Source organism: Leptodactylus fuscus, chromosome 5 (genome assembly GCF_031893055.1).
Source record: "Leptodactylus fuscus isolate aLepFus1 chromosome 5, aLepFus1.hap2, whole genome shotgun sequence".
NCBI lineage: Eukaryota > Metazoa > Chordata > Amphibia > Anura > Leptodactylidae > Leptodactylus > Leptodactylus fuscus.
The window spans coordinates 115,500,679-115,519,656 of record NC_134269.1 but is presented as its reverse complement, the minus strand read 5'-3'; the positions used below and the strand labels follow the sequence as shown (position 1 = coordinate 115,519,656).

The 18,978-nt window shown below is 45.1% G+C and overlaps 1 protein-coding gene across 7 annotated transcripts in view; it reads right to left on the bottom strand.

Moving 5' to 3' along the window:
• MAGI2 (membrane associated guanylate kinase, WW and PDZ domain containing 2) overlaps window positions 1–18,978 on the bottom strand; it is a 674,896-nt gene that overhangs the window by 224,302 nt on the left and 431,616 nt on the right. For all 7 annotated transcript variants that reach the window (XM_075274083.1, XM_075274085.1, XM_075274084.1 and 4 more), the window contains one exon: window positions 16,106–16,185. In XM_075274083.1, the coding sequence (XP_075130184.1) occupies window positions 16,106–16,185 (80 nt within the window). The remainder of the gene's footprint in view (window positions 1–16,105; window positions 16,186–18,978) is intronic.

Below are 18,978 nucleotides of genomic sequence, written 5' to 3'. Positions count from 1 at the left end.
AGAAAGATAGTAGGGGATAATGTTGCTTTACTCAACAGTGAAACACCTGTTTTGATGAGTGAGGGGCAACTTAAAAATGGTACCATATGTAACTTAAGTCAACATATGTACCCTCCCCTGTATTGTTACTCAAATCATGCCTGAGAAGATGGCAATCATATCAGGTAAAGAACTAGGATTATTATTATTGGTCTAGTGGTGGAGCTTCACCAGTTTGCTTATATGATTATTATTATGGCAATACTTACGACTGTATCCTTTGACTATGGTCTACACATGCAACAATGTAATTGGCCAATTGCCATGCCATGCCATCTGGCTCCAGTGAACTTCTGTTGATAAGTTTGGAAAGCATGGGAATAAATGGAGGTCGCCAGTAGTAGCTGACCAACAGGTAAACAAAAAAGCCTAAAATTCAGCATTGTTTGACAAATAGCATATAGGAGACAAAAACAAACTGTGCACTTAAAGAGGATATAAGGTTGATGACCTATCCTTAGAGCACATAACTATATATATATATATATATATATATATATATATATATATATATCACATTCAAGTTCATGAAAGACACTCCATTTATTAATAACTGGTATAATGCTAAAGTGGAAGCCACATGTATTCAGAAGAGGCTTAAAATCAACCATGTTAGCATTTCACAGTGGTTATAGGGACACTTCCAACACTTATTCCCTACTTACTATTAAGAGGGAGTAAATTATCGCTGTGCAAATGGAGCAGTACTGTTGATGTGTCACTATCACTCCTTTAATTCCATGGGCCTGAGGGAGCACTGCACTCACTTTGTCCCATAAAAATTAATAGAGCAGTGGTCACACATACACTCAACAATAACACCACATTCACACACGGCACGTGGGGACCTCCAATATCTTTATTGCAGCAGGTCCCGTCAGTATGGCTTTTGATGTTAAGATGTCAGTTTCAATGTTTGTTGCTTCTCATTTACAGTGGCACTAGTACAAGAGTATTTTGCATCTGACTTCCTATGGATCTGAAGCCAGCCATACATGTGAAGTTAGTTAAAGGAAGTTATTCATCAGCTACAAAAGAAGAAGACAGGACTAAAGAACAGGTTTTTAAATTTTTTGTCTTCCCTTCTAATAGTGAAATGGGGAAAGGGGGTGGTGGTCAAGAGGACTGAGAAATGTTATTAGTTGCAGAAGGTACATTACTGTAACTTGTAAAGATTAAGGGTGCCTTCACACGGAGTTACGCTCCATGCTTTTTGTCCATTTTACATGTGTAAAAATACACGTATAAAATGTAGTTAGCCATTGAGTTCAATGGCTTTTTTTTTTTAATGCCCGTCTTTTTGCGCCCGACAAAAAAAAGACGCGCGCAAAAAGACGCACTTTATACAAAAAAACCCCATTGAACTCAATTAGAGATGAGCGAACACTAAAATGTTCGAGGTTCGAAATTCGATTCGAACAGCCGCTCAATGTTCGTGTGTTCGAACGGGTTTCGAACCCCATTATAGTCTATGGGGAACAGATACTCGTTAAGGGGGAAACCCAAATCCGTGTCTGGAGGGTCACCAAGTCCACTATGACACCCCAGGAAATGATGCCAACACCTCTGGAATGACACTGGGACAGCAGGGGAAGCATGTCTGGGGGCATCTAACACACCAAAGACCCTCTATTACCCCAACATCACAGCCTAACAACTACACACTTTACACACTCAATACCACCTCTCTGACAGTAGGAAAACACCTTGAAACATGTGTATTTGGCACTTGCAGTGAGGAGAGCTTGTCACCAGCAGTGAATTTGGCCCTTGTAGTAAGTTGAGGTTGGCACCAACATTTGTTTTGAAAATCAGGGTGGATTGAGCCTCTAACCAGCAGAGTTTGGGCAAATTCATGGTGGAGGGAGCCTCTAAAAACCCCAGTTTGGACCAATTCATGGTGGAGGGAGACTCTAAAAACCCCAGTTTGGACCAATTCATGGTGGAGGGAGACTCTAAAAACCCCAGTTTGGACCAATTCATGGTGGAGGGAGCCTCTAAAAACCCCAGTTTGGACCAATTCATGGTGGAGGGAGCCTCTAACCAGCCCAGTTTGGACCAATTAATGGTGGAGGGAGCCTCTAAACAGCCAAGTTTTGGGAAATTCATGGTGGAGGGAGCCTCTAACCAGCCCAGTTTGGACCAATTCATGGTGGAGGGAGCCTCTAAACAGCCCAGTTTGGGCAAATTCATGGTGGAAGGAGCCTCTAACCAGCCCAGTTTGGACCAATTAATGGTGGAGGGAGCCTCTAACCAGCCCAGTTTGGACCAATTAATGGTGGAGGGAGCCTCTAACCACCCCAGTTTGGGCAAATTCATGGTGGAGGGAGCCTCTAACCAGCCCAGTTTGGACCAATTAATGGTGGAGGGAGCCTCTAAACAGCCCAGTTTGGGCAAATTCATGGTGGAGGGAGCCTCTAAACAGCCAAGTTTGGACCAATTAATGGTGGAGGGAGCCTCTAAACAGCCCAGTTTGGGCAAATTCATGGTGGAGGGAGCCTCTAAAAAACCCAGTTTGGACCAATTCATGGTGGAGGGAGCCTCTAATTAGCCCAGTTTGGACCAATTAATTGTGGAGGGAGCCTCTAACCAGCCCAGTTTGGACCAATTAATGGTGGAGGGAGCCTCTAAAAAACCCAGTTTGGACCAATTCATGGTGGAGGGAGCCTCTAATTAGCCCAGTTTGGACCAATTAATTGTGGAGGGAGCCTCTAACCAGCCCAGTTTGGACCAATTAATGGTGGAGGGAGCCTCTAACCACCCCAGTTTGGACCAATTCATGGTGGAGGGAGCCTCTAACCACCCCAGTTTGGACCAATTCATGGTAGAGGGAGCCTCTAAACAGCCCAGTTTGGGCAAATTCATGGTGGAGGGAGCCTCTAACCAGCCCAGTTTGGACCAATTAATGGTGGAGGGAGCCTCTAAACAGCCCAGTTTGGGCAAATTCATGGTGGAGGGAGCCTCTAACCAGCCCAGTTTGGACCAATTAATGGTGGAGGGAGCCTCTAAACAGCCAAGTTTTGGGAAATTCATGGTGGAGGGAGCCTCTAACCAGCCCAGTTTGGACCAATTAATGGTGGAGGGAGCCTCTAACCACCCCAGTTTGGGCAAATTCATGGTGGAGGGAGCCTCTAACCAGCCCAGTTTGGACCAATTAATGGTGGAGGGAGCCTCTAAACAGCCCAGTTTGGGCAAATTCATGGTGGAGGGAGCCTCTAAACAGCCAAGTTTTGGGAAATTCATGGTGGAGGGAGCCTCTAACCAGCCCAGTTTGGACCAATTCATGGTGGAGGGAGCCTCTAAACAGCCCAGTTTGGGCAAATTCATGGTGGAGGGAGCCTCTAAAAAACCCAGTTTGGACCAATTCATGGTGGAGGGAGCCTCTAATTAGCCCAGTTTGGACCAATTAATTGTGGAGGGAGCCTCTAACCAGCCCAGTTTGGACCAATTAATGGTGGAGGGAGCCTCTAACCACCCCAGTTTGGGCAAATTCATGGTGGAGGGAGCCTCTAACCAGCCCAGTTTGGACCAATTAATGGTGGAGGGAGCCTCTAACCAGCCCAGTTTGGACCAATTAATGGTGGAGGGAGCCTCTAACCACCCCAGTTTGGACCAATTCATGGTGGAGGGAGCCTCTAACCAGCCCAGTTTGGACCAATTCATGGTGGAGGGAGCCTCTAAACAGCCCAGTTTGGGCAAATTCATGGTGGAGGGAGCCTCTAAAAAACCCAGTTTGGACCAATTCATGGTGGAGGGAGCCTCTAATTAGCCCAGTTTGGACCAATTAATTGTGGAGGGAGCCTCTAACCAGCCCAGTTTGGACCAATTAATGGTGGAGGGAGCCTCTAAAAAACCCAGTTTGGACCAATTCATGGTGGAGGGAGCCTCTAAACAGCCCAGTTTGGGCAAATTCATGGTGGAGGGAGCCTCTAACCAGCCCAGTTTGGACCAATTAATGGTGGAGGGAGCCTCTAAACAGCCAAGTTTTGGGAAATTCATGGTGGAGGGAGCCTCTAACCAGCCCAGTTTGGACCAATTAATGGTGGAGGGAGCCTCTAACCAGCCCAGTTTGGACCAATTAATGGTGGAGGGAGCCTCTAACCAGCCCAGTTTGGACCAATTAATGGTGGAGGGAGCCTCTAAACAGCCAAGTTTTGGGAAATTCATGGTGGAGGGAGCCTCTAACCAGCCCAGTTTGGACCAATTCATGGTGGAGGGAGCCTCTAAACAGCCCAGTTTGGGCAAATTCATGGTGGAGGGAGCCTCTAAAAAACCCAGTTTGGACCAATTCATGGTGGAGGGAGCCTCTAATTAGCCCAGTTTGGACCAATTAATTGTGGAGGGAGCCTCTAACCAGCCCAGTTTGGACCAATTAATGGTGGAGGGAGCCTCTAACCACCCCAGTTTGGGCAAATTCATGGTGGAGGGAGCCTCTAACCAGCCCAGTTTGGACCAATTAATGGTGGAGGGAGCCTCTAACCAGCCCAGTTTGGACCAATTAATGGTGGAGGGAGCCTCTAACCACCCCAGTTTGGACCAATTCATGGTGGAGGGAGCCTCTAACCAGCCCAGTTTGGACCAATTCATGGTGGAGGGAGCCTCTAAACAGCCCAGTTTGGGCAAATTCATGGTGGAGGGAGCCTCTAAAAAACCCAGTTTGGACCAATTCATGGTGGAGGGAGCCTCTAATTAGCCCAGTTTGGACCAATTAATTGTGGAGGGAGCCTCTAACCAGCCCAGTTTGGACCAATTAATGGTGGAGGGAGCCTCTAACCACCCCAGTTTGGACCAATTCATGGTGGAGGGAGCCTCTAACCACCCCAGTTTGGACCAATTCATGGTGGAGGGAGCCTCTAAACAGCCCAGTTTGGGCAAATTCATGGTGGAGGGAGCCTCTAACCAGCCCAGTTTGGACCAATTAATGGTGGAGGGAGCCTCTAAACAGCCCAGTTTGGGCAAATTCATGGTGGAGGGAGCCTCTAACCAGCCCAGTTTGGACCAATTAATGGTGGAGGGAGCCTCTAAACAGCCAAGTTTTGGGAAATTCATGGTGGAGGGAGCCTCTAACCAGCCCAGTTTGGACCAATTAATGGTGGAGGGAGCCTCTAACCACCCCAGTTTGGGCAAATTCATGGTGGAGGGAGCCTCTAACCAGCCCAGTTTGGACCAATTAATGGTGGAGGGAGCCTCTAAACAGCCCAGTTTGGGCAAATTCATGGTGGAGGGAGCCTCTAAACAGCCAAGTTTTGGGAAATTCATGGTGGAGGGAGCCTCTAACCAGCCCAGTTTGGACCAATTCATGGTGGAGGGAGCCTCTAAACAGCCCAGTTTGGGCAAATTCATGGTGGAGGGAGCCTCTAAAAAACCCAGTTTGGACCAATTCATGGTGGAGGGAGCCTCTAAACAGCCCAGTTTGGGCAAATTCATGGTGGAGGGAGCCTCTAACCAGCAGAGTTGGGGGAAATCAGGGTGGAGGGAGCCTAGTATTAGCAGAATTGTGCAACGCTTATGGTGGATGAGTATGAGGATGCGGAGGAATTGGAGAGGTTGAGTACAGACATGGAGTTTCATGTTGGGGTGCTTTACACAGGTGGGCACAAAAATGACGGCTCTACCCAGTGGTGGTTCATTTTTATCAAAGTGAGCCGGTCGGCACTCTCAGCTGACAGACGGGTGCGCTTGTCAGTGATGATGCCACCGGCTGCACTGAACACCCTCTCAGATAGGACGCTGGCGGCAGGACAGGACAGCACCTCCAAGGCATATAGGGCAAGTTCAAGCCACAGGTCCAACTTCGACACCCAATACGTGTAGGGCGCAGAGGGGTCGGAGAGGACAGGGCTGTGGTCGGAAAGGTATTCCCGCAACATGCGCCTATACTTCTCACGCCTGGTGACACTAGGACCCTCCGTGGCGGCACTTTGGCGAGGGGGTGCCATCAAGGTGTCCCAGACCTTAGACAGTGTGCCCCTCGTTTGTGTGGACCGGTGAGAACTTGGTTGCCTACTGGAGGAACTGCCCTCCCTGCCGCCAACGTCACATGCTGGAAACATCTCCATCATATTCTGCACCAATTGCCTGTGGCAAGCATTGATGCGATTGGCCCTCCCCTCTACCGGAATAAAAGACGAGATGTTGTTTTTATACCGGGGGTCAAGGATAGCAAAGATCCAGTACTGGTTGTCCTCCATGATTTTGACAATACGCTTGTCGGTTGTAAAGCACCCCAACATGAACTCAGCCATGTCTGCCACAGTGTTAGTTGGCATGACTCCTCTGGCCCCACCGGAAAGTTCAATCTCCATTTCCTCCTCATCCTCCATGTCTACCCATCCGCGCTGCAACAATGGGACGATTCGAAGTTGCCCGGAAGCCTCCTGTATCACCATCACATCATCGGACAACTCTTCTTCCTCCTCCTCCTCCTCCTCCTCCTCCATTAAACGCAGTGAAGCGGACAGATGTGTGGACCTACTCTCCAGCTGTGACGGATCGGATGCTATCCCTAACTCCTCTGTGTGATCTGAGTTATCCCTGATGTCAATCAGGGATTCTCTCAGAACACACAAGAGCGGGATTGTAAGGCTCACCATCGCATCCTCAGAGCTCACCCTCCTTGTGGACTCCTCAAAGACCCGTAGGATGTCACAAAGGTCTCTCATCCATGGCCACTCATGGATGTGAAACTGAGGCAGCTGACTTTGTGGCACCCTAGGGTTTTGTAGCTGGTATTCCATCAAAGGTCTCTGCTGCTCAACCACTCTATTCAACATCTGAAACGTTGAGTTCCAGCGTGTGGGGACGTCGCACAAAAGCCGGTGTTGTGGCACATGCAGGCGTTGCTGGAGAGATTTTAAGCTAGCAGCGGCTACTGTCGACTTGCGAAAGTGGGCGCACATGCGCCGCACTTTCACCAGTAGCTCTGGAACATTGGGGTAGCTCTTTAGGAAACGTTGCACCACTAGGTTGAAGACGTGGGCCAGGCATGGAACATGTTGGAGTCCGGCAAGCTCCAGAGCTGCTACCAGGTTCCGGCCGTTATCACAAACGACCATGCCTGGGCCCAGGTGCAGCGGCTCAAACCATATTGCCGTCTCATCGAGGAGGGCATCCCTCACCTCGGAGGCAGTGTGCTGTCTGTTCCCCAAGCTGATCAGCTTCAGCACAGCCTGCTGACGTCTACCAACGCCAGTGCTGCAACGTTTCCAACTCGTAGCTGGGGTCAATCTAACAGCGGAGGAGGAGGCGGTGGCGGAGGAGGAGGCGGTGGCGGAGGAGGAGGCGGTAGAGGAGGAGGAGGAGGAGGGGGGTGTTCTTCTCGTGTCCCTGCCAGGAATGTTAGGCGGGGAGACGAGGTACACCGGGCCAGTTTGGGAAGCAGTCCCAGCCTCAACTACATTCACCCAGTGTGCCGTCAGTGAAATGTAGCGTCCCTGTCCGCATGCACTTGTCCACGCGTCGGTGGTCAAGTGGACCTTTGTGCAAAGCGCGGAACTAAGGGCCCGCCTGATGTTGAGTGACACGTGCTGGTGCAAGGCGGGGACGGCACACCGGGAGAAGTAGTGACGGCTAGGGACGGCATAGCGAGGTGCCGCAGTTGCCATCAGGTCCAGGAAGGCGGGAGTTTCAACAAGCCGGAACGCCAACATCTCCTGGGCCAGCAGTTTAGCGATGTTGGCGTTCAAGGCTTGCGCGTGTGGGTGGTTAGCAGTGTATTTCTGCCGCCGCTCCAATGTCTGAGAGATGGTGGGTTGTTGTAAAGAAACGCCTGATGGTGCCTTTGATGGTGCAGGAGAAGGAGATAAGACAGGACCAGGGGAGGATGAGGTAGAAGTCAACAAAGTGGCGGAGGCAGATGAAGTGGTGTCCTGGCTCGTCCTCTGGAGTGCATCGCCAGCACAGTCAGCAGTGGCAGTGGCAGAGGCAGTGGCAGTGGCGTGAACGGCAGGCGGCCTTTGTCCTGCCGTTGCTGCCTGCCACTGATTCCAGTGCTTGGATTCCAAATGACGGCGCATTGAAGTGGTGGACAGGTTGCTCTTCTCAGAGCCCCTAATCAATTTCGAGAGGCAAATTGTGCAGACAACACTATATCTGTCCTCGGCGCATTCCTTGAAAAAACTCCACACCTTCGAGAAACGTGCCCTCGAGGTGGGAGTTTTTCGGGGCTGGGTACGAACTGGAACATCTTGGGAGATTCCGGGTGTGGCCTGGCTTCGCCTAAGCTGCTGACCTCTGCCTCTGCCTCTAGCTACCCTTTTTGGTGCTGCACCTGCCTCAACATCCACACTACTTTCCCCGCTTGACATCCCCCCTGTCCAGGTCGGGTCAGTGTCCTCATCATCCACCACTTCCTCTTCCAACTCCTGTCTCATCTCCTCCTCCCGCACAATGCGCCGGTCAACTGGATGCCCTGACGGCAACTGCGTCACATCATCGTCGATGAGGGTGGGTTGCTGGTCATCCACCACCAAATCGAACGGAGATGGAGGAGACTCTAGTGTTTGAGCATCTGGATACAGATGCTCCTCTGTTAGGTTCGTGGAATCGTGACGTGGAGAGGCAGGTTGAGGGACAATGAAAGGAGCGGAGAACAGCTCTGGGGAGCAGGGACAGTTTGGGTTATTGTTCTGTAAAGCTTCGGAATTTTGGGAGGAAGGAAGACAAGACTGTTGGGTAATAGGAGGAGAGGAGGCAGAGTCTGACTGGCTGCTGGACAATGTGCTGTAAGCGTTCTCTGACAGCCATTGCAAGACCTGTTCCTGGTTCTCGGGCCTACTAAGGTTTGTACCCTGCAGTTTAGTTAATGTGGCAAGCAACCCTGGCACTGTGGAGTGGCGCAATGCTTGCTGCCCCACAGGAGTAGGCACGGGACGCCCTGTGGCTTCACTGCTACCTTGCTCCCCAGAACCATTCCCCCGACCTCGCCCACGGCCTCGTCCACGTCCCTTTCCGGGAGCCTTGCGCATTTTGAATTCCTAGTTAGAAATTGGCACTGTATACCAGTAGTAAAAATTGTGGGTGCACGTAACCCCAATATATTCTTTGAATTCCCAGTCAGACACTGGCACTATATGGCAGTAGCAAGAAATGAGGGTATTTGTATTCCCAATATACTCTTTGAATTCCCAGTCAGACAATGGCACTGTATACCAGTAGTAAAAATTGTGGGTGCACGTAACCCCAATATATTCTTTGAATTCCCAGTCAGAAACTGGCACTATATGGCAGTAGCAAGAAATGAGGGTATTTGTATTCCCAATATACTCTTTGAATTCCCAGTCAGACAATGGCACTGTATACCAGTAGTAAAAATTGTGGGTGCACGTAACCCCAATATATTCTTTGAATTCCCAGTCAGACACTGGCACTATATGGCAGTAGCAAGAAATGAGGGTATTTGTATTCCCAATATACTCTTTGAATTCCCAGTCAGACAATGGCACTGTATACCAGTAGTAAAAATTGTGGGTGCACGTAACCCCAATATATTCTTTGAATTACCAGTCAGAAACTGGCACTATATGGCAGTAGCAAGAAATGAGGGTATTTATAACCCCAATATATTCTTTGAATTCCCAGTCAGACAATGGCACTGTATACCAGTAGTAAAAATTGTGGGTGCACGTAACCCCAATATATTCTTTGAATTCCCAGTCAGAAACTGGCACTATATGGCAGTAGCAAGAAATGAGGGTATTTATAACCCCAATATATTCTTTGAATTCCCAGTCAGACAATGGCACTGTATACCAGTAGTAAAAATTGTGGGTGCACGTAACCCCAATATATTCTTTGAATTCCCAGTCAGAAACTGGCACTATATGGCAGTAGCAAGAAATGAGGGTATTTGTATTCCCAATATACTCTTTGAATTCCCAGTCAGACAATGGCACTGTATACCAGTAGTAAAAATTGTGGGTGCACGTAACCCCAATATATTCTTTGAATTCCCAGTCAGAAACTGGCACTATATGGCAGTAGCAAGAAATGAGGGTATTTGTATTCCCAATATACTCTTTGAATTCCCAGTCAGACAATGGCACTGTATACCAGTAGTAAAAATTGTGGGTGCACGTAACCCCAATATATTCTTTGAATTCCCAGTCAGACACTGGCACTATATGGCAGTAGCAAGAAATGAGGGTATTTGTATTCCCAATATACTCTTTGAATTCCCAGTCAGACAATGGCACTGTATACCAGTAGTAAAAATTGTGGGTGCACGTAACCCCAATATATTCTTTGAATTACCAGTCAGAAACTGGCACTATATGGCAGTAGCAAGAAATGAGGGTATTTATAACCCCAATATATTCTTTGAATTCCCAGTCAGACAATGGCACTGTATACCAGTAGTAAAAATTGTGGGTGCACGTAACCCCAATATATTCTTTGAATTCCCAGTCAGAAACTGGCACTATATGGCAGTAGCAAGAAATGAGGGTATTTATAACCCCAATATATTCTTTGAATTCCCAGTCAGACAATGGCACTGTATACCAGTAGTAAAAATTGTGGGTGCACGTAACCCCAATATATTCTTTGAATTCCCAGTCAGAAACTGGCACTATATGGCAGTAGCAAGAAATGAGGGTATTTGTATTCCCAATATACTCTTTGAATTCCCAGTCAGACAATGGCACTGTATACCAGTAGTAAAAATTGTGGGTGCACGTAACCCCAATATATTCTTTGAATTCCCAGTCAGAAACTGGCACTATATGGCAGTAGCAAGAAATGAGGGTATTTGTATTCCCAATATACTCTTTGAATTCCCAGTCAGACAATGGCACTGTATACCAGTAGTAAAAATTGTGGGTGCACGTAACCCCAATATATTCTTTGAATTCCCAGTCAGAAACTGGCACTATATGGCAGTAGCAAGAAATGAGGGTATTTATAACCCCAATATATTCTTTGAATTCCCAGTCAGACAATGGCACTGTATACCAGTAGTAAAAATTGTGGGTGCACGTAACCCCAATATATTCTTTGAATTCCCAGTCAGAAACTGGCACTATATGGCAGTAGCAAGAAATGAGGGTATTTGTATTCCCAATATACTCTTTGAATTCCCAGTCAGACAATGGCACTGTATACCAGTAGTAAAAATTGTGGGTGCACGTAACCCCAATATATTCTTTGAATTCCCAGTCAGACACTGGCACTATATGGCAGTAGCAAGAAATGAGGGTATTTGTATTCCCAATATATTCTTTGAATTCCCAGTCAGACAATGGCACTGTATACCAGTAGTAAAAATTGTGGGTGCACGTAACCCCAATATATTCTTTGAATTACCAGTCAGAAACTGGCACTATATGGCAGTAGCAAGAAATGAGGGTATTTGTATTCCCAATATATTCTTTGAATTCCCAGTCAGACAATGGCACTGTATACCAGTAGTAAAAATTGTGGGTGTATATAGCCCCAATTCTATTGCTAGGGGACTTGCAGGGTATTTCTGGGGTGAAGGTGGGGGGGCACACCGTTGGAACGGGTATCGGGGTATATATCGGGTATACGGGAATACACTGACAGTGTATTCCATTCAGGATCCTGGGAAAGCTGGGTTGCGGCGATTGAGCCCGTCAGTGCCACGTTACACTGACAAGCTTCTCCCTGGAATTTAGCTCTTACAAGAGCTGTTGGTTGTCTTCTCCTTCCTATCCTAGCCTGTCCCTGCCTACCCAGAATCTAAGCCCTAGCTAGCTGGACGGAAACCTCCGTCCTCGGTGAATTGCAAGCTCAGAATGACGCGAAGCTGGGCGTCGCTGTTCTTTTAAATTAGAGGTCACATGTTTTCGGCAGCCAATGGGTTTTGCCTACTTTTTTCAACGTCACCGGTGTCGTAGTTCCTGTCCCACCTACCCAGCGCTGTTATTGGAGCAAAAAAGGCGCCAGGGAAGGTGGGAGGGGAATCGAGTAATGGCGCACTTTACCACGCGGTGTTCGATTCGATTCGAACATGCCGAACAGCCTAATATCCGATCGAACATGAGTTCGATAGAACACTGTTCGCTCATCTCTAAACTCAATGGCTTACTACATTTTACACATGTATTTTTACATGTGTAAAATGTAGCAAAAAGCACGGAGCGTAACTTCATGTGAAGGCACCCTCACACCATACTACTAGAAGGTGACACTAGGATTAGCACATTACAGTTATTACCAGGCATGGCCTAATATTATAGAATTATTGACATGACACTACCAACTAAATCCAGAGGCATAACGTGCAGCTTCTGAGTCCACTGCATAATCTATATATTCCCCACTATGACAGGTCAATGTCTCATCTATTGTTATTTTATTTATCTATTTAGCTTACTTGTATAGCGCCACCATATTTCACAGCGCTTTACAGACATTGTCAGTCACTGTCCCATATAGGGATCACAATCTACAGTCCCCATCAGTAGGTTTTAGGAGTGTGGGAGGAAACCAGAGTACCTGCTTCCACACAAACACAGGGAGAACATATAAACTCCTTGCAGATGTCCTTGGTAGGATTTGAACCCAGGACTCTAGCACTGCAAGGCAACAGTACTAACCACTGAGCCACCATGCTGTCATTGTTATTTGACAAAGTGGATTCTGGACTCACACAGGCACTGGGATCTTGCTGGGATGTGCCCTGCTGCATATTTATTTTCAGTGTGTGACTTGCTCCAATGGATGTCATGTATATAAATGTTATTTTTCCCTAGAAGAAATACCTCTGTAATGGTTTTGTGCCTATGACTCTATATTGTGGACCATATGACCCTATACAGGGTAAATGCAGGACCTTCAGAGTAGCCTGGTTGCTAGGTCAATCAGACAGAGGCAAGGATATCAGCTCACAGTTGTAGCTTTATTGGTAGCAGTTCACACAGTCCAGCAGTATATAAATCAAAATAGCTTGCCTCAGCATAAAGATAAATCAAAGTATCTTTCTTCAGCAAGAAGGAACAAAATCAAGTAATATAAACAGTCCTTACTTCAGGATACAAAGAAGGTAAGTCTCCAAAGTTTTCTCACCAATACACAAAATGATTTTTTATTTTTGCCTTTCTCCTCCAGACACACAGGGCAGTGTGTACACCAGCTTCCTCATGCAAGAGACAACCACACCCAGTTCCCTTGGGCAGCCTCAGCTCTTTATTAGCTGACCACTTGGGTCAGCCAGCAAAACCAGGACTGGAGTATAGGCTTGTGTTTACAATTCCTAAATCCCGATCCCCTACTCCAGTCAGTCACCTTGTAGACACCAGCCACCTCAGTGGAAAGTACTTGCCATCTATCATTTTTCCTTTTTACTAAAGGACCTATATATGCCACAAAATTGGCACATCTTTGGTCTGCTCCAGTTCCCACCACAGACACACCAGTTTGTCCCTTTTCAACTCTGATTGTCACTTTTTAAAGACATAGGGCAGAATGGTAAATGGATCAGCGTGGGGAGGGCTAAGCCCCTTGTACTTACTACTAGTTATTCCGGATAAATGGCTTCAGTTACAGCTGCAATGAGGGGCTGTGTATTGGATTGTTTTAGTGTATGACTGATACAACCTTATTACTCATTGTAATCTAATATCTACAAGGATATGGACTTGCTCTGTAGTATTGCTTATGTTTTAAAATTCTGTTGTTTTTTTTAAAAAGCGAGAGCCTATTAATAATTCTGAACTAGTGGGCATAAAAAAAGGCTAGTCTTAAGAAATTCCCAAGATTGTACCTATAATGCAGACCTAACAGGCTACTGAAGATTATTGCAGATTGCATAGAGACAGTTGTGAGTTCTCCAGAAACCTATAGACTATAATGAGGTTTGCTGTATTTCCATCCAGCTTCCACCGAGACCTTTTCTCTCCACATTTTTCAAACAGAATGGGGACCACAATCCCCAGGCAGAGCCCAGGCGCATATGTGAATCTAGTCTTAGGCTGCTTTCACACGGAGAAATGCTCCGCTCATTCTGACATGTAAACACGTAATAGTGAGGTGCTTCAAAACAGATCCCATTGACTTCAATGGGTGCCGTCTTACGCGCGCTACACATTGAAATCAATGGGTTTCATTTCATTGTGTAGCACGCGTAAGCCGGTACCCATTGAAGTTAATGGGATCTTCTTTGAAGCGCCTCACTGTGACACGTTTTTATGTGTCAGAATGAGCGGAGCATTATTGCGTGTGAAAGCAGCCTTAGACGACAAGCTCTGGAATACAACACAAGCTTTCCTCTATTCCTTTAAGATTTCTAAGATGATAAAAGTCAATTATAATTCAATTTATAAAATGTACTTAAAACAAAAAAAAAAACAAGATAAAGCTGCCTTGAGGTAAACTATTAAGCAAGCTCAATACTAAAAGTAGGTGTACAGGTTGCTAATGTTTTAGAATCCATCGTGAAACCAGTAAATTAAGAAAGTCATTTTTGTGAAGCTGCTGAAAGTGGTTACAGGTATAAATCAATCCAGCTAGCAATTAAATGCAATTATTGCTCCAGCAGATGCGGTGTAGTGCAAATGGAATATCAATGCAAATGCCTAAGAACAGGCACCATCATTATTCCTGAATAAATACCTGCATTAAAGTTATGAATGGATCCATTTCTTCTTCAATTAATGACTAGGCACAGCTTTATTTGTATGCGTCTTCCTGTCACACCTCATTTATAAATGGACCGCATTAAGATGTGCTGTGTATGGCACTGGCACAAGAGTCTGCCTGTCTGTTAAGGTTTTTTTTTTTACTCAATGTGAAGTCATAGCCACAAATAACTGCAGACATATTTCACAGAATATCACTGATTTTTTTTGTCTGAATCCTGTTCAGCTAATCACAGATGTGAAACAGCAACCTGTAATCATATTGTAGCCCTTGTATCATTGATATATTGCACTATACTTAGTAAATACAGTAAATGACGCCTATGAATAAAACGCATTTCCGTATTCTGCAATGTTCTATGCAGTATTATCATGAGCTACATATTGTGTAAAGTATGCCAAACAATAATCATCTAAAAACAATAGCTAAATATTCTACAAATAACAACAACAAACGATAAATGAGAACAGTCGTGTGTATGACAAGAACATCGGAAAGTCATTCTTAGCACTGACTATTGAAGGTTAATTGATAAATGGGCATGTCAGACGTTCTCCTCTGCATACAAGAAGAGCCATAGCTTCCCCTAATGAGCACAGCGATTCTCAAACAAAATGTGTGAGCTGTAGCCAACTGTGAAAATAGCTCCTAGGGTAACATTTTTAACTTAAGATACAAGTAATTTGTGTTAATACTACAGTCGCAGCCCTGTGATTATAGCACACAGGTGTACAGCTTACAGGTGCTATATGGCGGCTGCTATTCCTTTAGAAGATGCGTGCAGGCATTCCTCTGTATAGTATCTGCATTAAAGGCTACTAAAAGATAAAGCAATCGAGCTTCTATTCATTGCACAACTACAGTCCCACATGACACATCTTTTCTTTAACCACCAATAATAAATATATATTACTGTAGTTAGTAGTTCCATCAAATGCAAAGTGTAGCAATTTCCTCCTCTGTCCAACACTTTCCACCATAACCGTATTTTATAAGCTTGCAAGCAATTATCAAACAAAGTAATACAATGGAGAACAAGCAGTACTCACGATCATAAAACTTAATTAGCAGCAAGGATTTAAGAATACAGAGCCTTTACCTTTAAGGGTACATGAGATTATAATCATAATCCTTTGAAGTGGCCCTGTTGGTTCTCCTTGCATTGCATCTTCTTTGAGAGAACTGAGCCCCAGTGTTACCACACAAAGTCCCTGGCAGAGGCGGGTATGGGAGGGCTGACAGATCAGAGCCCCAGACAAAATAAAACTATGTTTGTTGTAAACCTTGAGTGTGAATACAAGGAAAGGGAGGTCCTTTGAGAAAAGCACAAATGAGGATATGACTACTTCCTGTGTGGTGGTTCTCATCCAAAATGCTGTCTTTTTGCTGCAGCTAATTAACACGTTTCTGCCAATCTGGCACCCAAGTGGTTAATGGGACCCTTTCCAGAAGAACAGCGAAAACTTACCATTCTCCTTGCACTCTTCTGGGGGTTTAGCTTTCTTTGCTAGCCGTGGATCCAGCCATGACGTGGTCTTTGTGTTGTGGCTGAAAAGAAAAGACACTACTTTGAGAAGAGGAGGTTGAAAAGAATTACATTAATTTCTCCAAGAATCAAATAAAACAAAGGGACAAGAAGGGGGTTATTTCAAGGGAATTGCAATCGATGCGCTGAACTTGCCCACTGGTTCTAATTAGCCCTAAAGGAGTTTTAAGAGTAACTGTGCAAGGCAGCTGTAAATTTGGCATCCTGAACTCACACTGCTGAAAGCAGCTATTTTTATTATAATCAACTAGCACGTCTGCCAAGACAGCCTCATTGAAGATTCAGAGCTCATCTCAAGCTAAAGGAATTTATTAGCTACACACAGTTCTCCGTTCAGACTAGTGTTCTCAATGAGCATCTCTAACCATACTCACTGGCCAGGGAGGAACGAGGTGGAGATTCAGCTCCATGTTACATGCACCTTTACTCATTAATAACAACTGGCATTGTTGTCAGCAAATTACCAAGCTAGCCCTAGGAAATCAAGCATTTCCTCCAGTATGACAGCTAATAAGCAAGTGATAGCAGCTCAGTGGCAAGAATATCACATTATTAGTATGCTCGCTGGCTTGTTACAAATCACACACAAAACACCGTGCAGGGAATACAGCTGCTCTACCCATGACAGGGAATATGCTTGAAACCCCACTGCCCTGAAATAAACCCTTTCCTACCCAACAGTCAGTGATCTCAGAATAGGGGAGGGTAAGATTCACAGATTCTAGAAAAGTCATTTATGTTCTACATTTTTATCATTAACATATTTAATATTCGCTTTACTTTTATCTTTAATTATTTTTCTTCTCTATTTGAATGACAGTTTCACAGCTACAATGGAGACAGTAGTGCCAATGTGTCCTCTACAGCATACACAGTGCTCCTATATAATGATTGAAAACGCAGTAAAGATATACCTTCTCTCCTAGACACAGGAAATCTAATGCATGACTATCTATGATGCCATTATTATGTGTGTTATATACACACACGCACACGGTTCTCCAGAATAATCACTGTATAGAAGCATTTCAGCAGTCATTGACGAAGTATTACACAATCCACTGATATTACTGAACAGCCACACCATCCATCTCCTGTCATACCTTCTTTGGCATATTTTCAATCAAGAGATCCAATGATACAAAACCACTTTACATCAATTTACAGACACATAATAAAGCATATTAGACAGATATGTATACATATATAGTATGTTTTAAAAACCGCATATGGGACCCAGAGCCAGCATTAATAGTATGGAACCTGTGTAATAGCACAGATGCATTACTTGTCACCACTGGATAAGGCCTTGGGGTCAGGGACTTTTGGAAAGACAGTTGCACTGCATCAATCTACAGCACCACTGGACAGAGTTATATACTAGAGATGAGCAAACACTATTCGAAACAGCCGTTCCAAATAGAACACTCCCATAGAAATGAATACCCAAATGGTACCTCACAACATTGTTATTTGGGCAATGTATGATACAGTGTCATTGTTTTATTTGAAAGTTATATGGCAGCCCACAGGAAAGCTCCGTTCCCACGGAGTAACGTGCCGCGCATTCAGACACGTATACACGTGTCAGAGTGTGAGCGCTCAAAACAGATCCCATTCACTTCAATGTGTGCTGGCTTACGGGCGCTACACATTGAAATCAATGGGAGGCTTTTTAACCCATTGATTTCAATGTGTAGCGCGCAGAGTGGAAAACTATTCATGATATGATATTGTTATTAAATTACAGTAATGTGTAAGTGAAGTTGAGATTGAAGCTTGGGATGAAGTGCTGGTGCTATTCCTGATATGGAAGACCTGGATTTTATACTAATTTCTATAGTCTTGCCATATAAAAAGATGAAAAAAATTGTACAACATACTTTAATGCAAACCAGTATAACTAATTTGACAAGTAAGCAAGTTTTTTCCCCAGTTTGAGCAACACTTCATATATTAACATTTTCAATATTATTTCTTAATGGAAACATGTTTTAAGTATGGTAACAATGGAAATTTGAATTAGGTTGGAACCTGTTTGGAAGTTTTACACAGGTATTCAGAGGATAAGTTAGCATTTGAGGTGTATAAAATATGGTCCACGTATAGTGACCGCAGAGTCAAGTAATGCAGTAAGAACAGAAGCATCTACTGGCAAAGACAAGCTAGGTCTTAAGAGAAGGATTTGCCAACCTGAGCCAGTGAGGCAATACAATTTTCTGTAATAAATTCTATATAAAAATTAGCAGACTATCAGAGTACATTTGCCCCTTCATGAGACAATTACACTGGAGGATGTACATAAGAGTGTCAGCAATGTTAGGGTCCATTCACATTTAGGAAAATGGCGCTTTATTTGGCGCTGAATTTTCAGCGCTGACAAAAAAAGCCTCCCATTGATTTCAATGGGTCCTGCTAGTTTTTTTTCCACTACCGGAATTTTCCGCTAGCGGAAAAAAAAGCTACCGGCACGGATTGAAGTCAATGGGAGGCTTTTTTTTACCAGTGCTGAAAATTCAGCACCAAATAAAGTGCCATTTTCCTCCGTGTGAATGGATCCTTATAGTCTTCAGTGTTAGGTGTGTGTATTGAGTTTGATATTAGAGATGAGCGAACAGTGAAATGTTCGAAGTTCGATTCAAGTAGTCACTCAATACTCGACTGTTCGATCGAACATCGAACCCCATTATAGTCTATGGAGAATAAATAATCATTTAGGGGGAAACCAATATTCGACTCAGGAGGGTCACCAAGTCCACTATGACACCCCAGGAAATGATGCCAACACCCTGGAA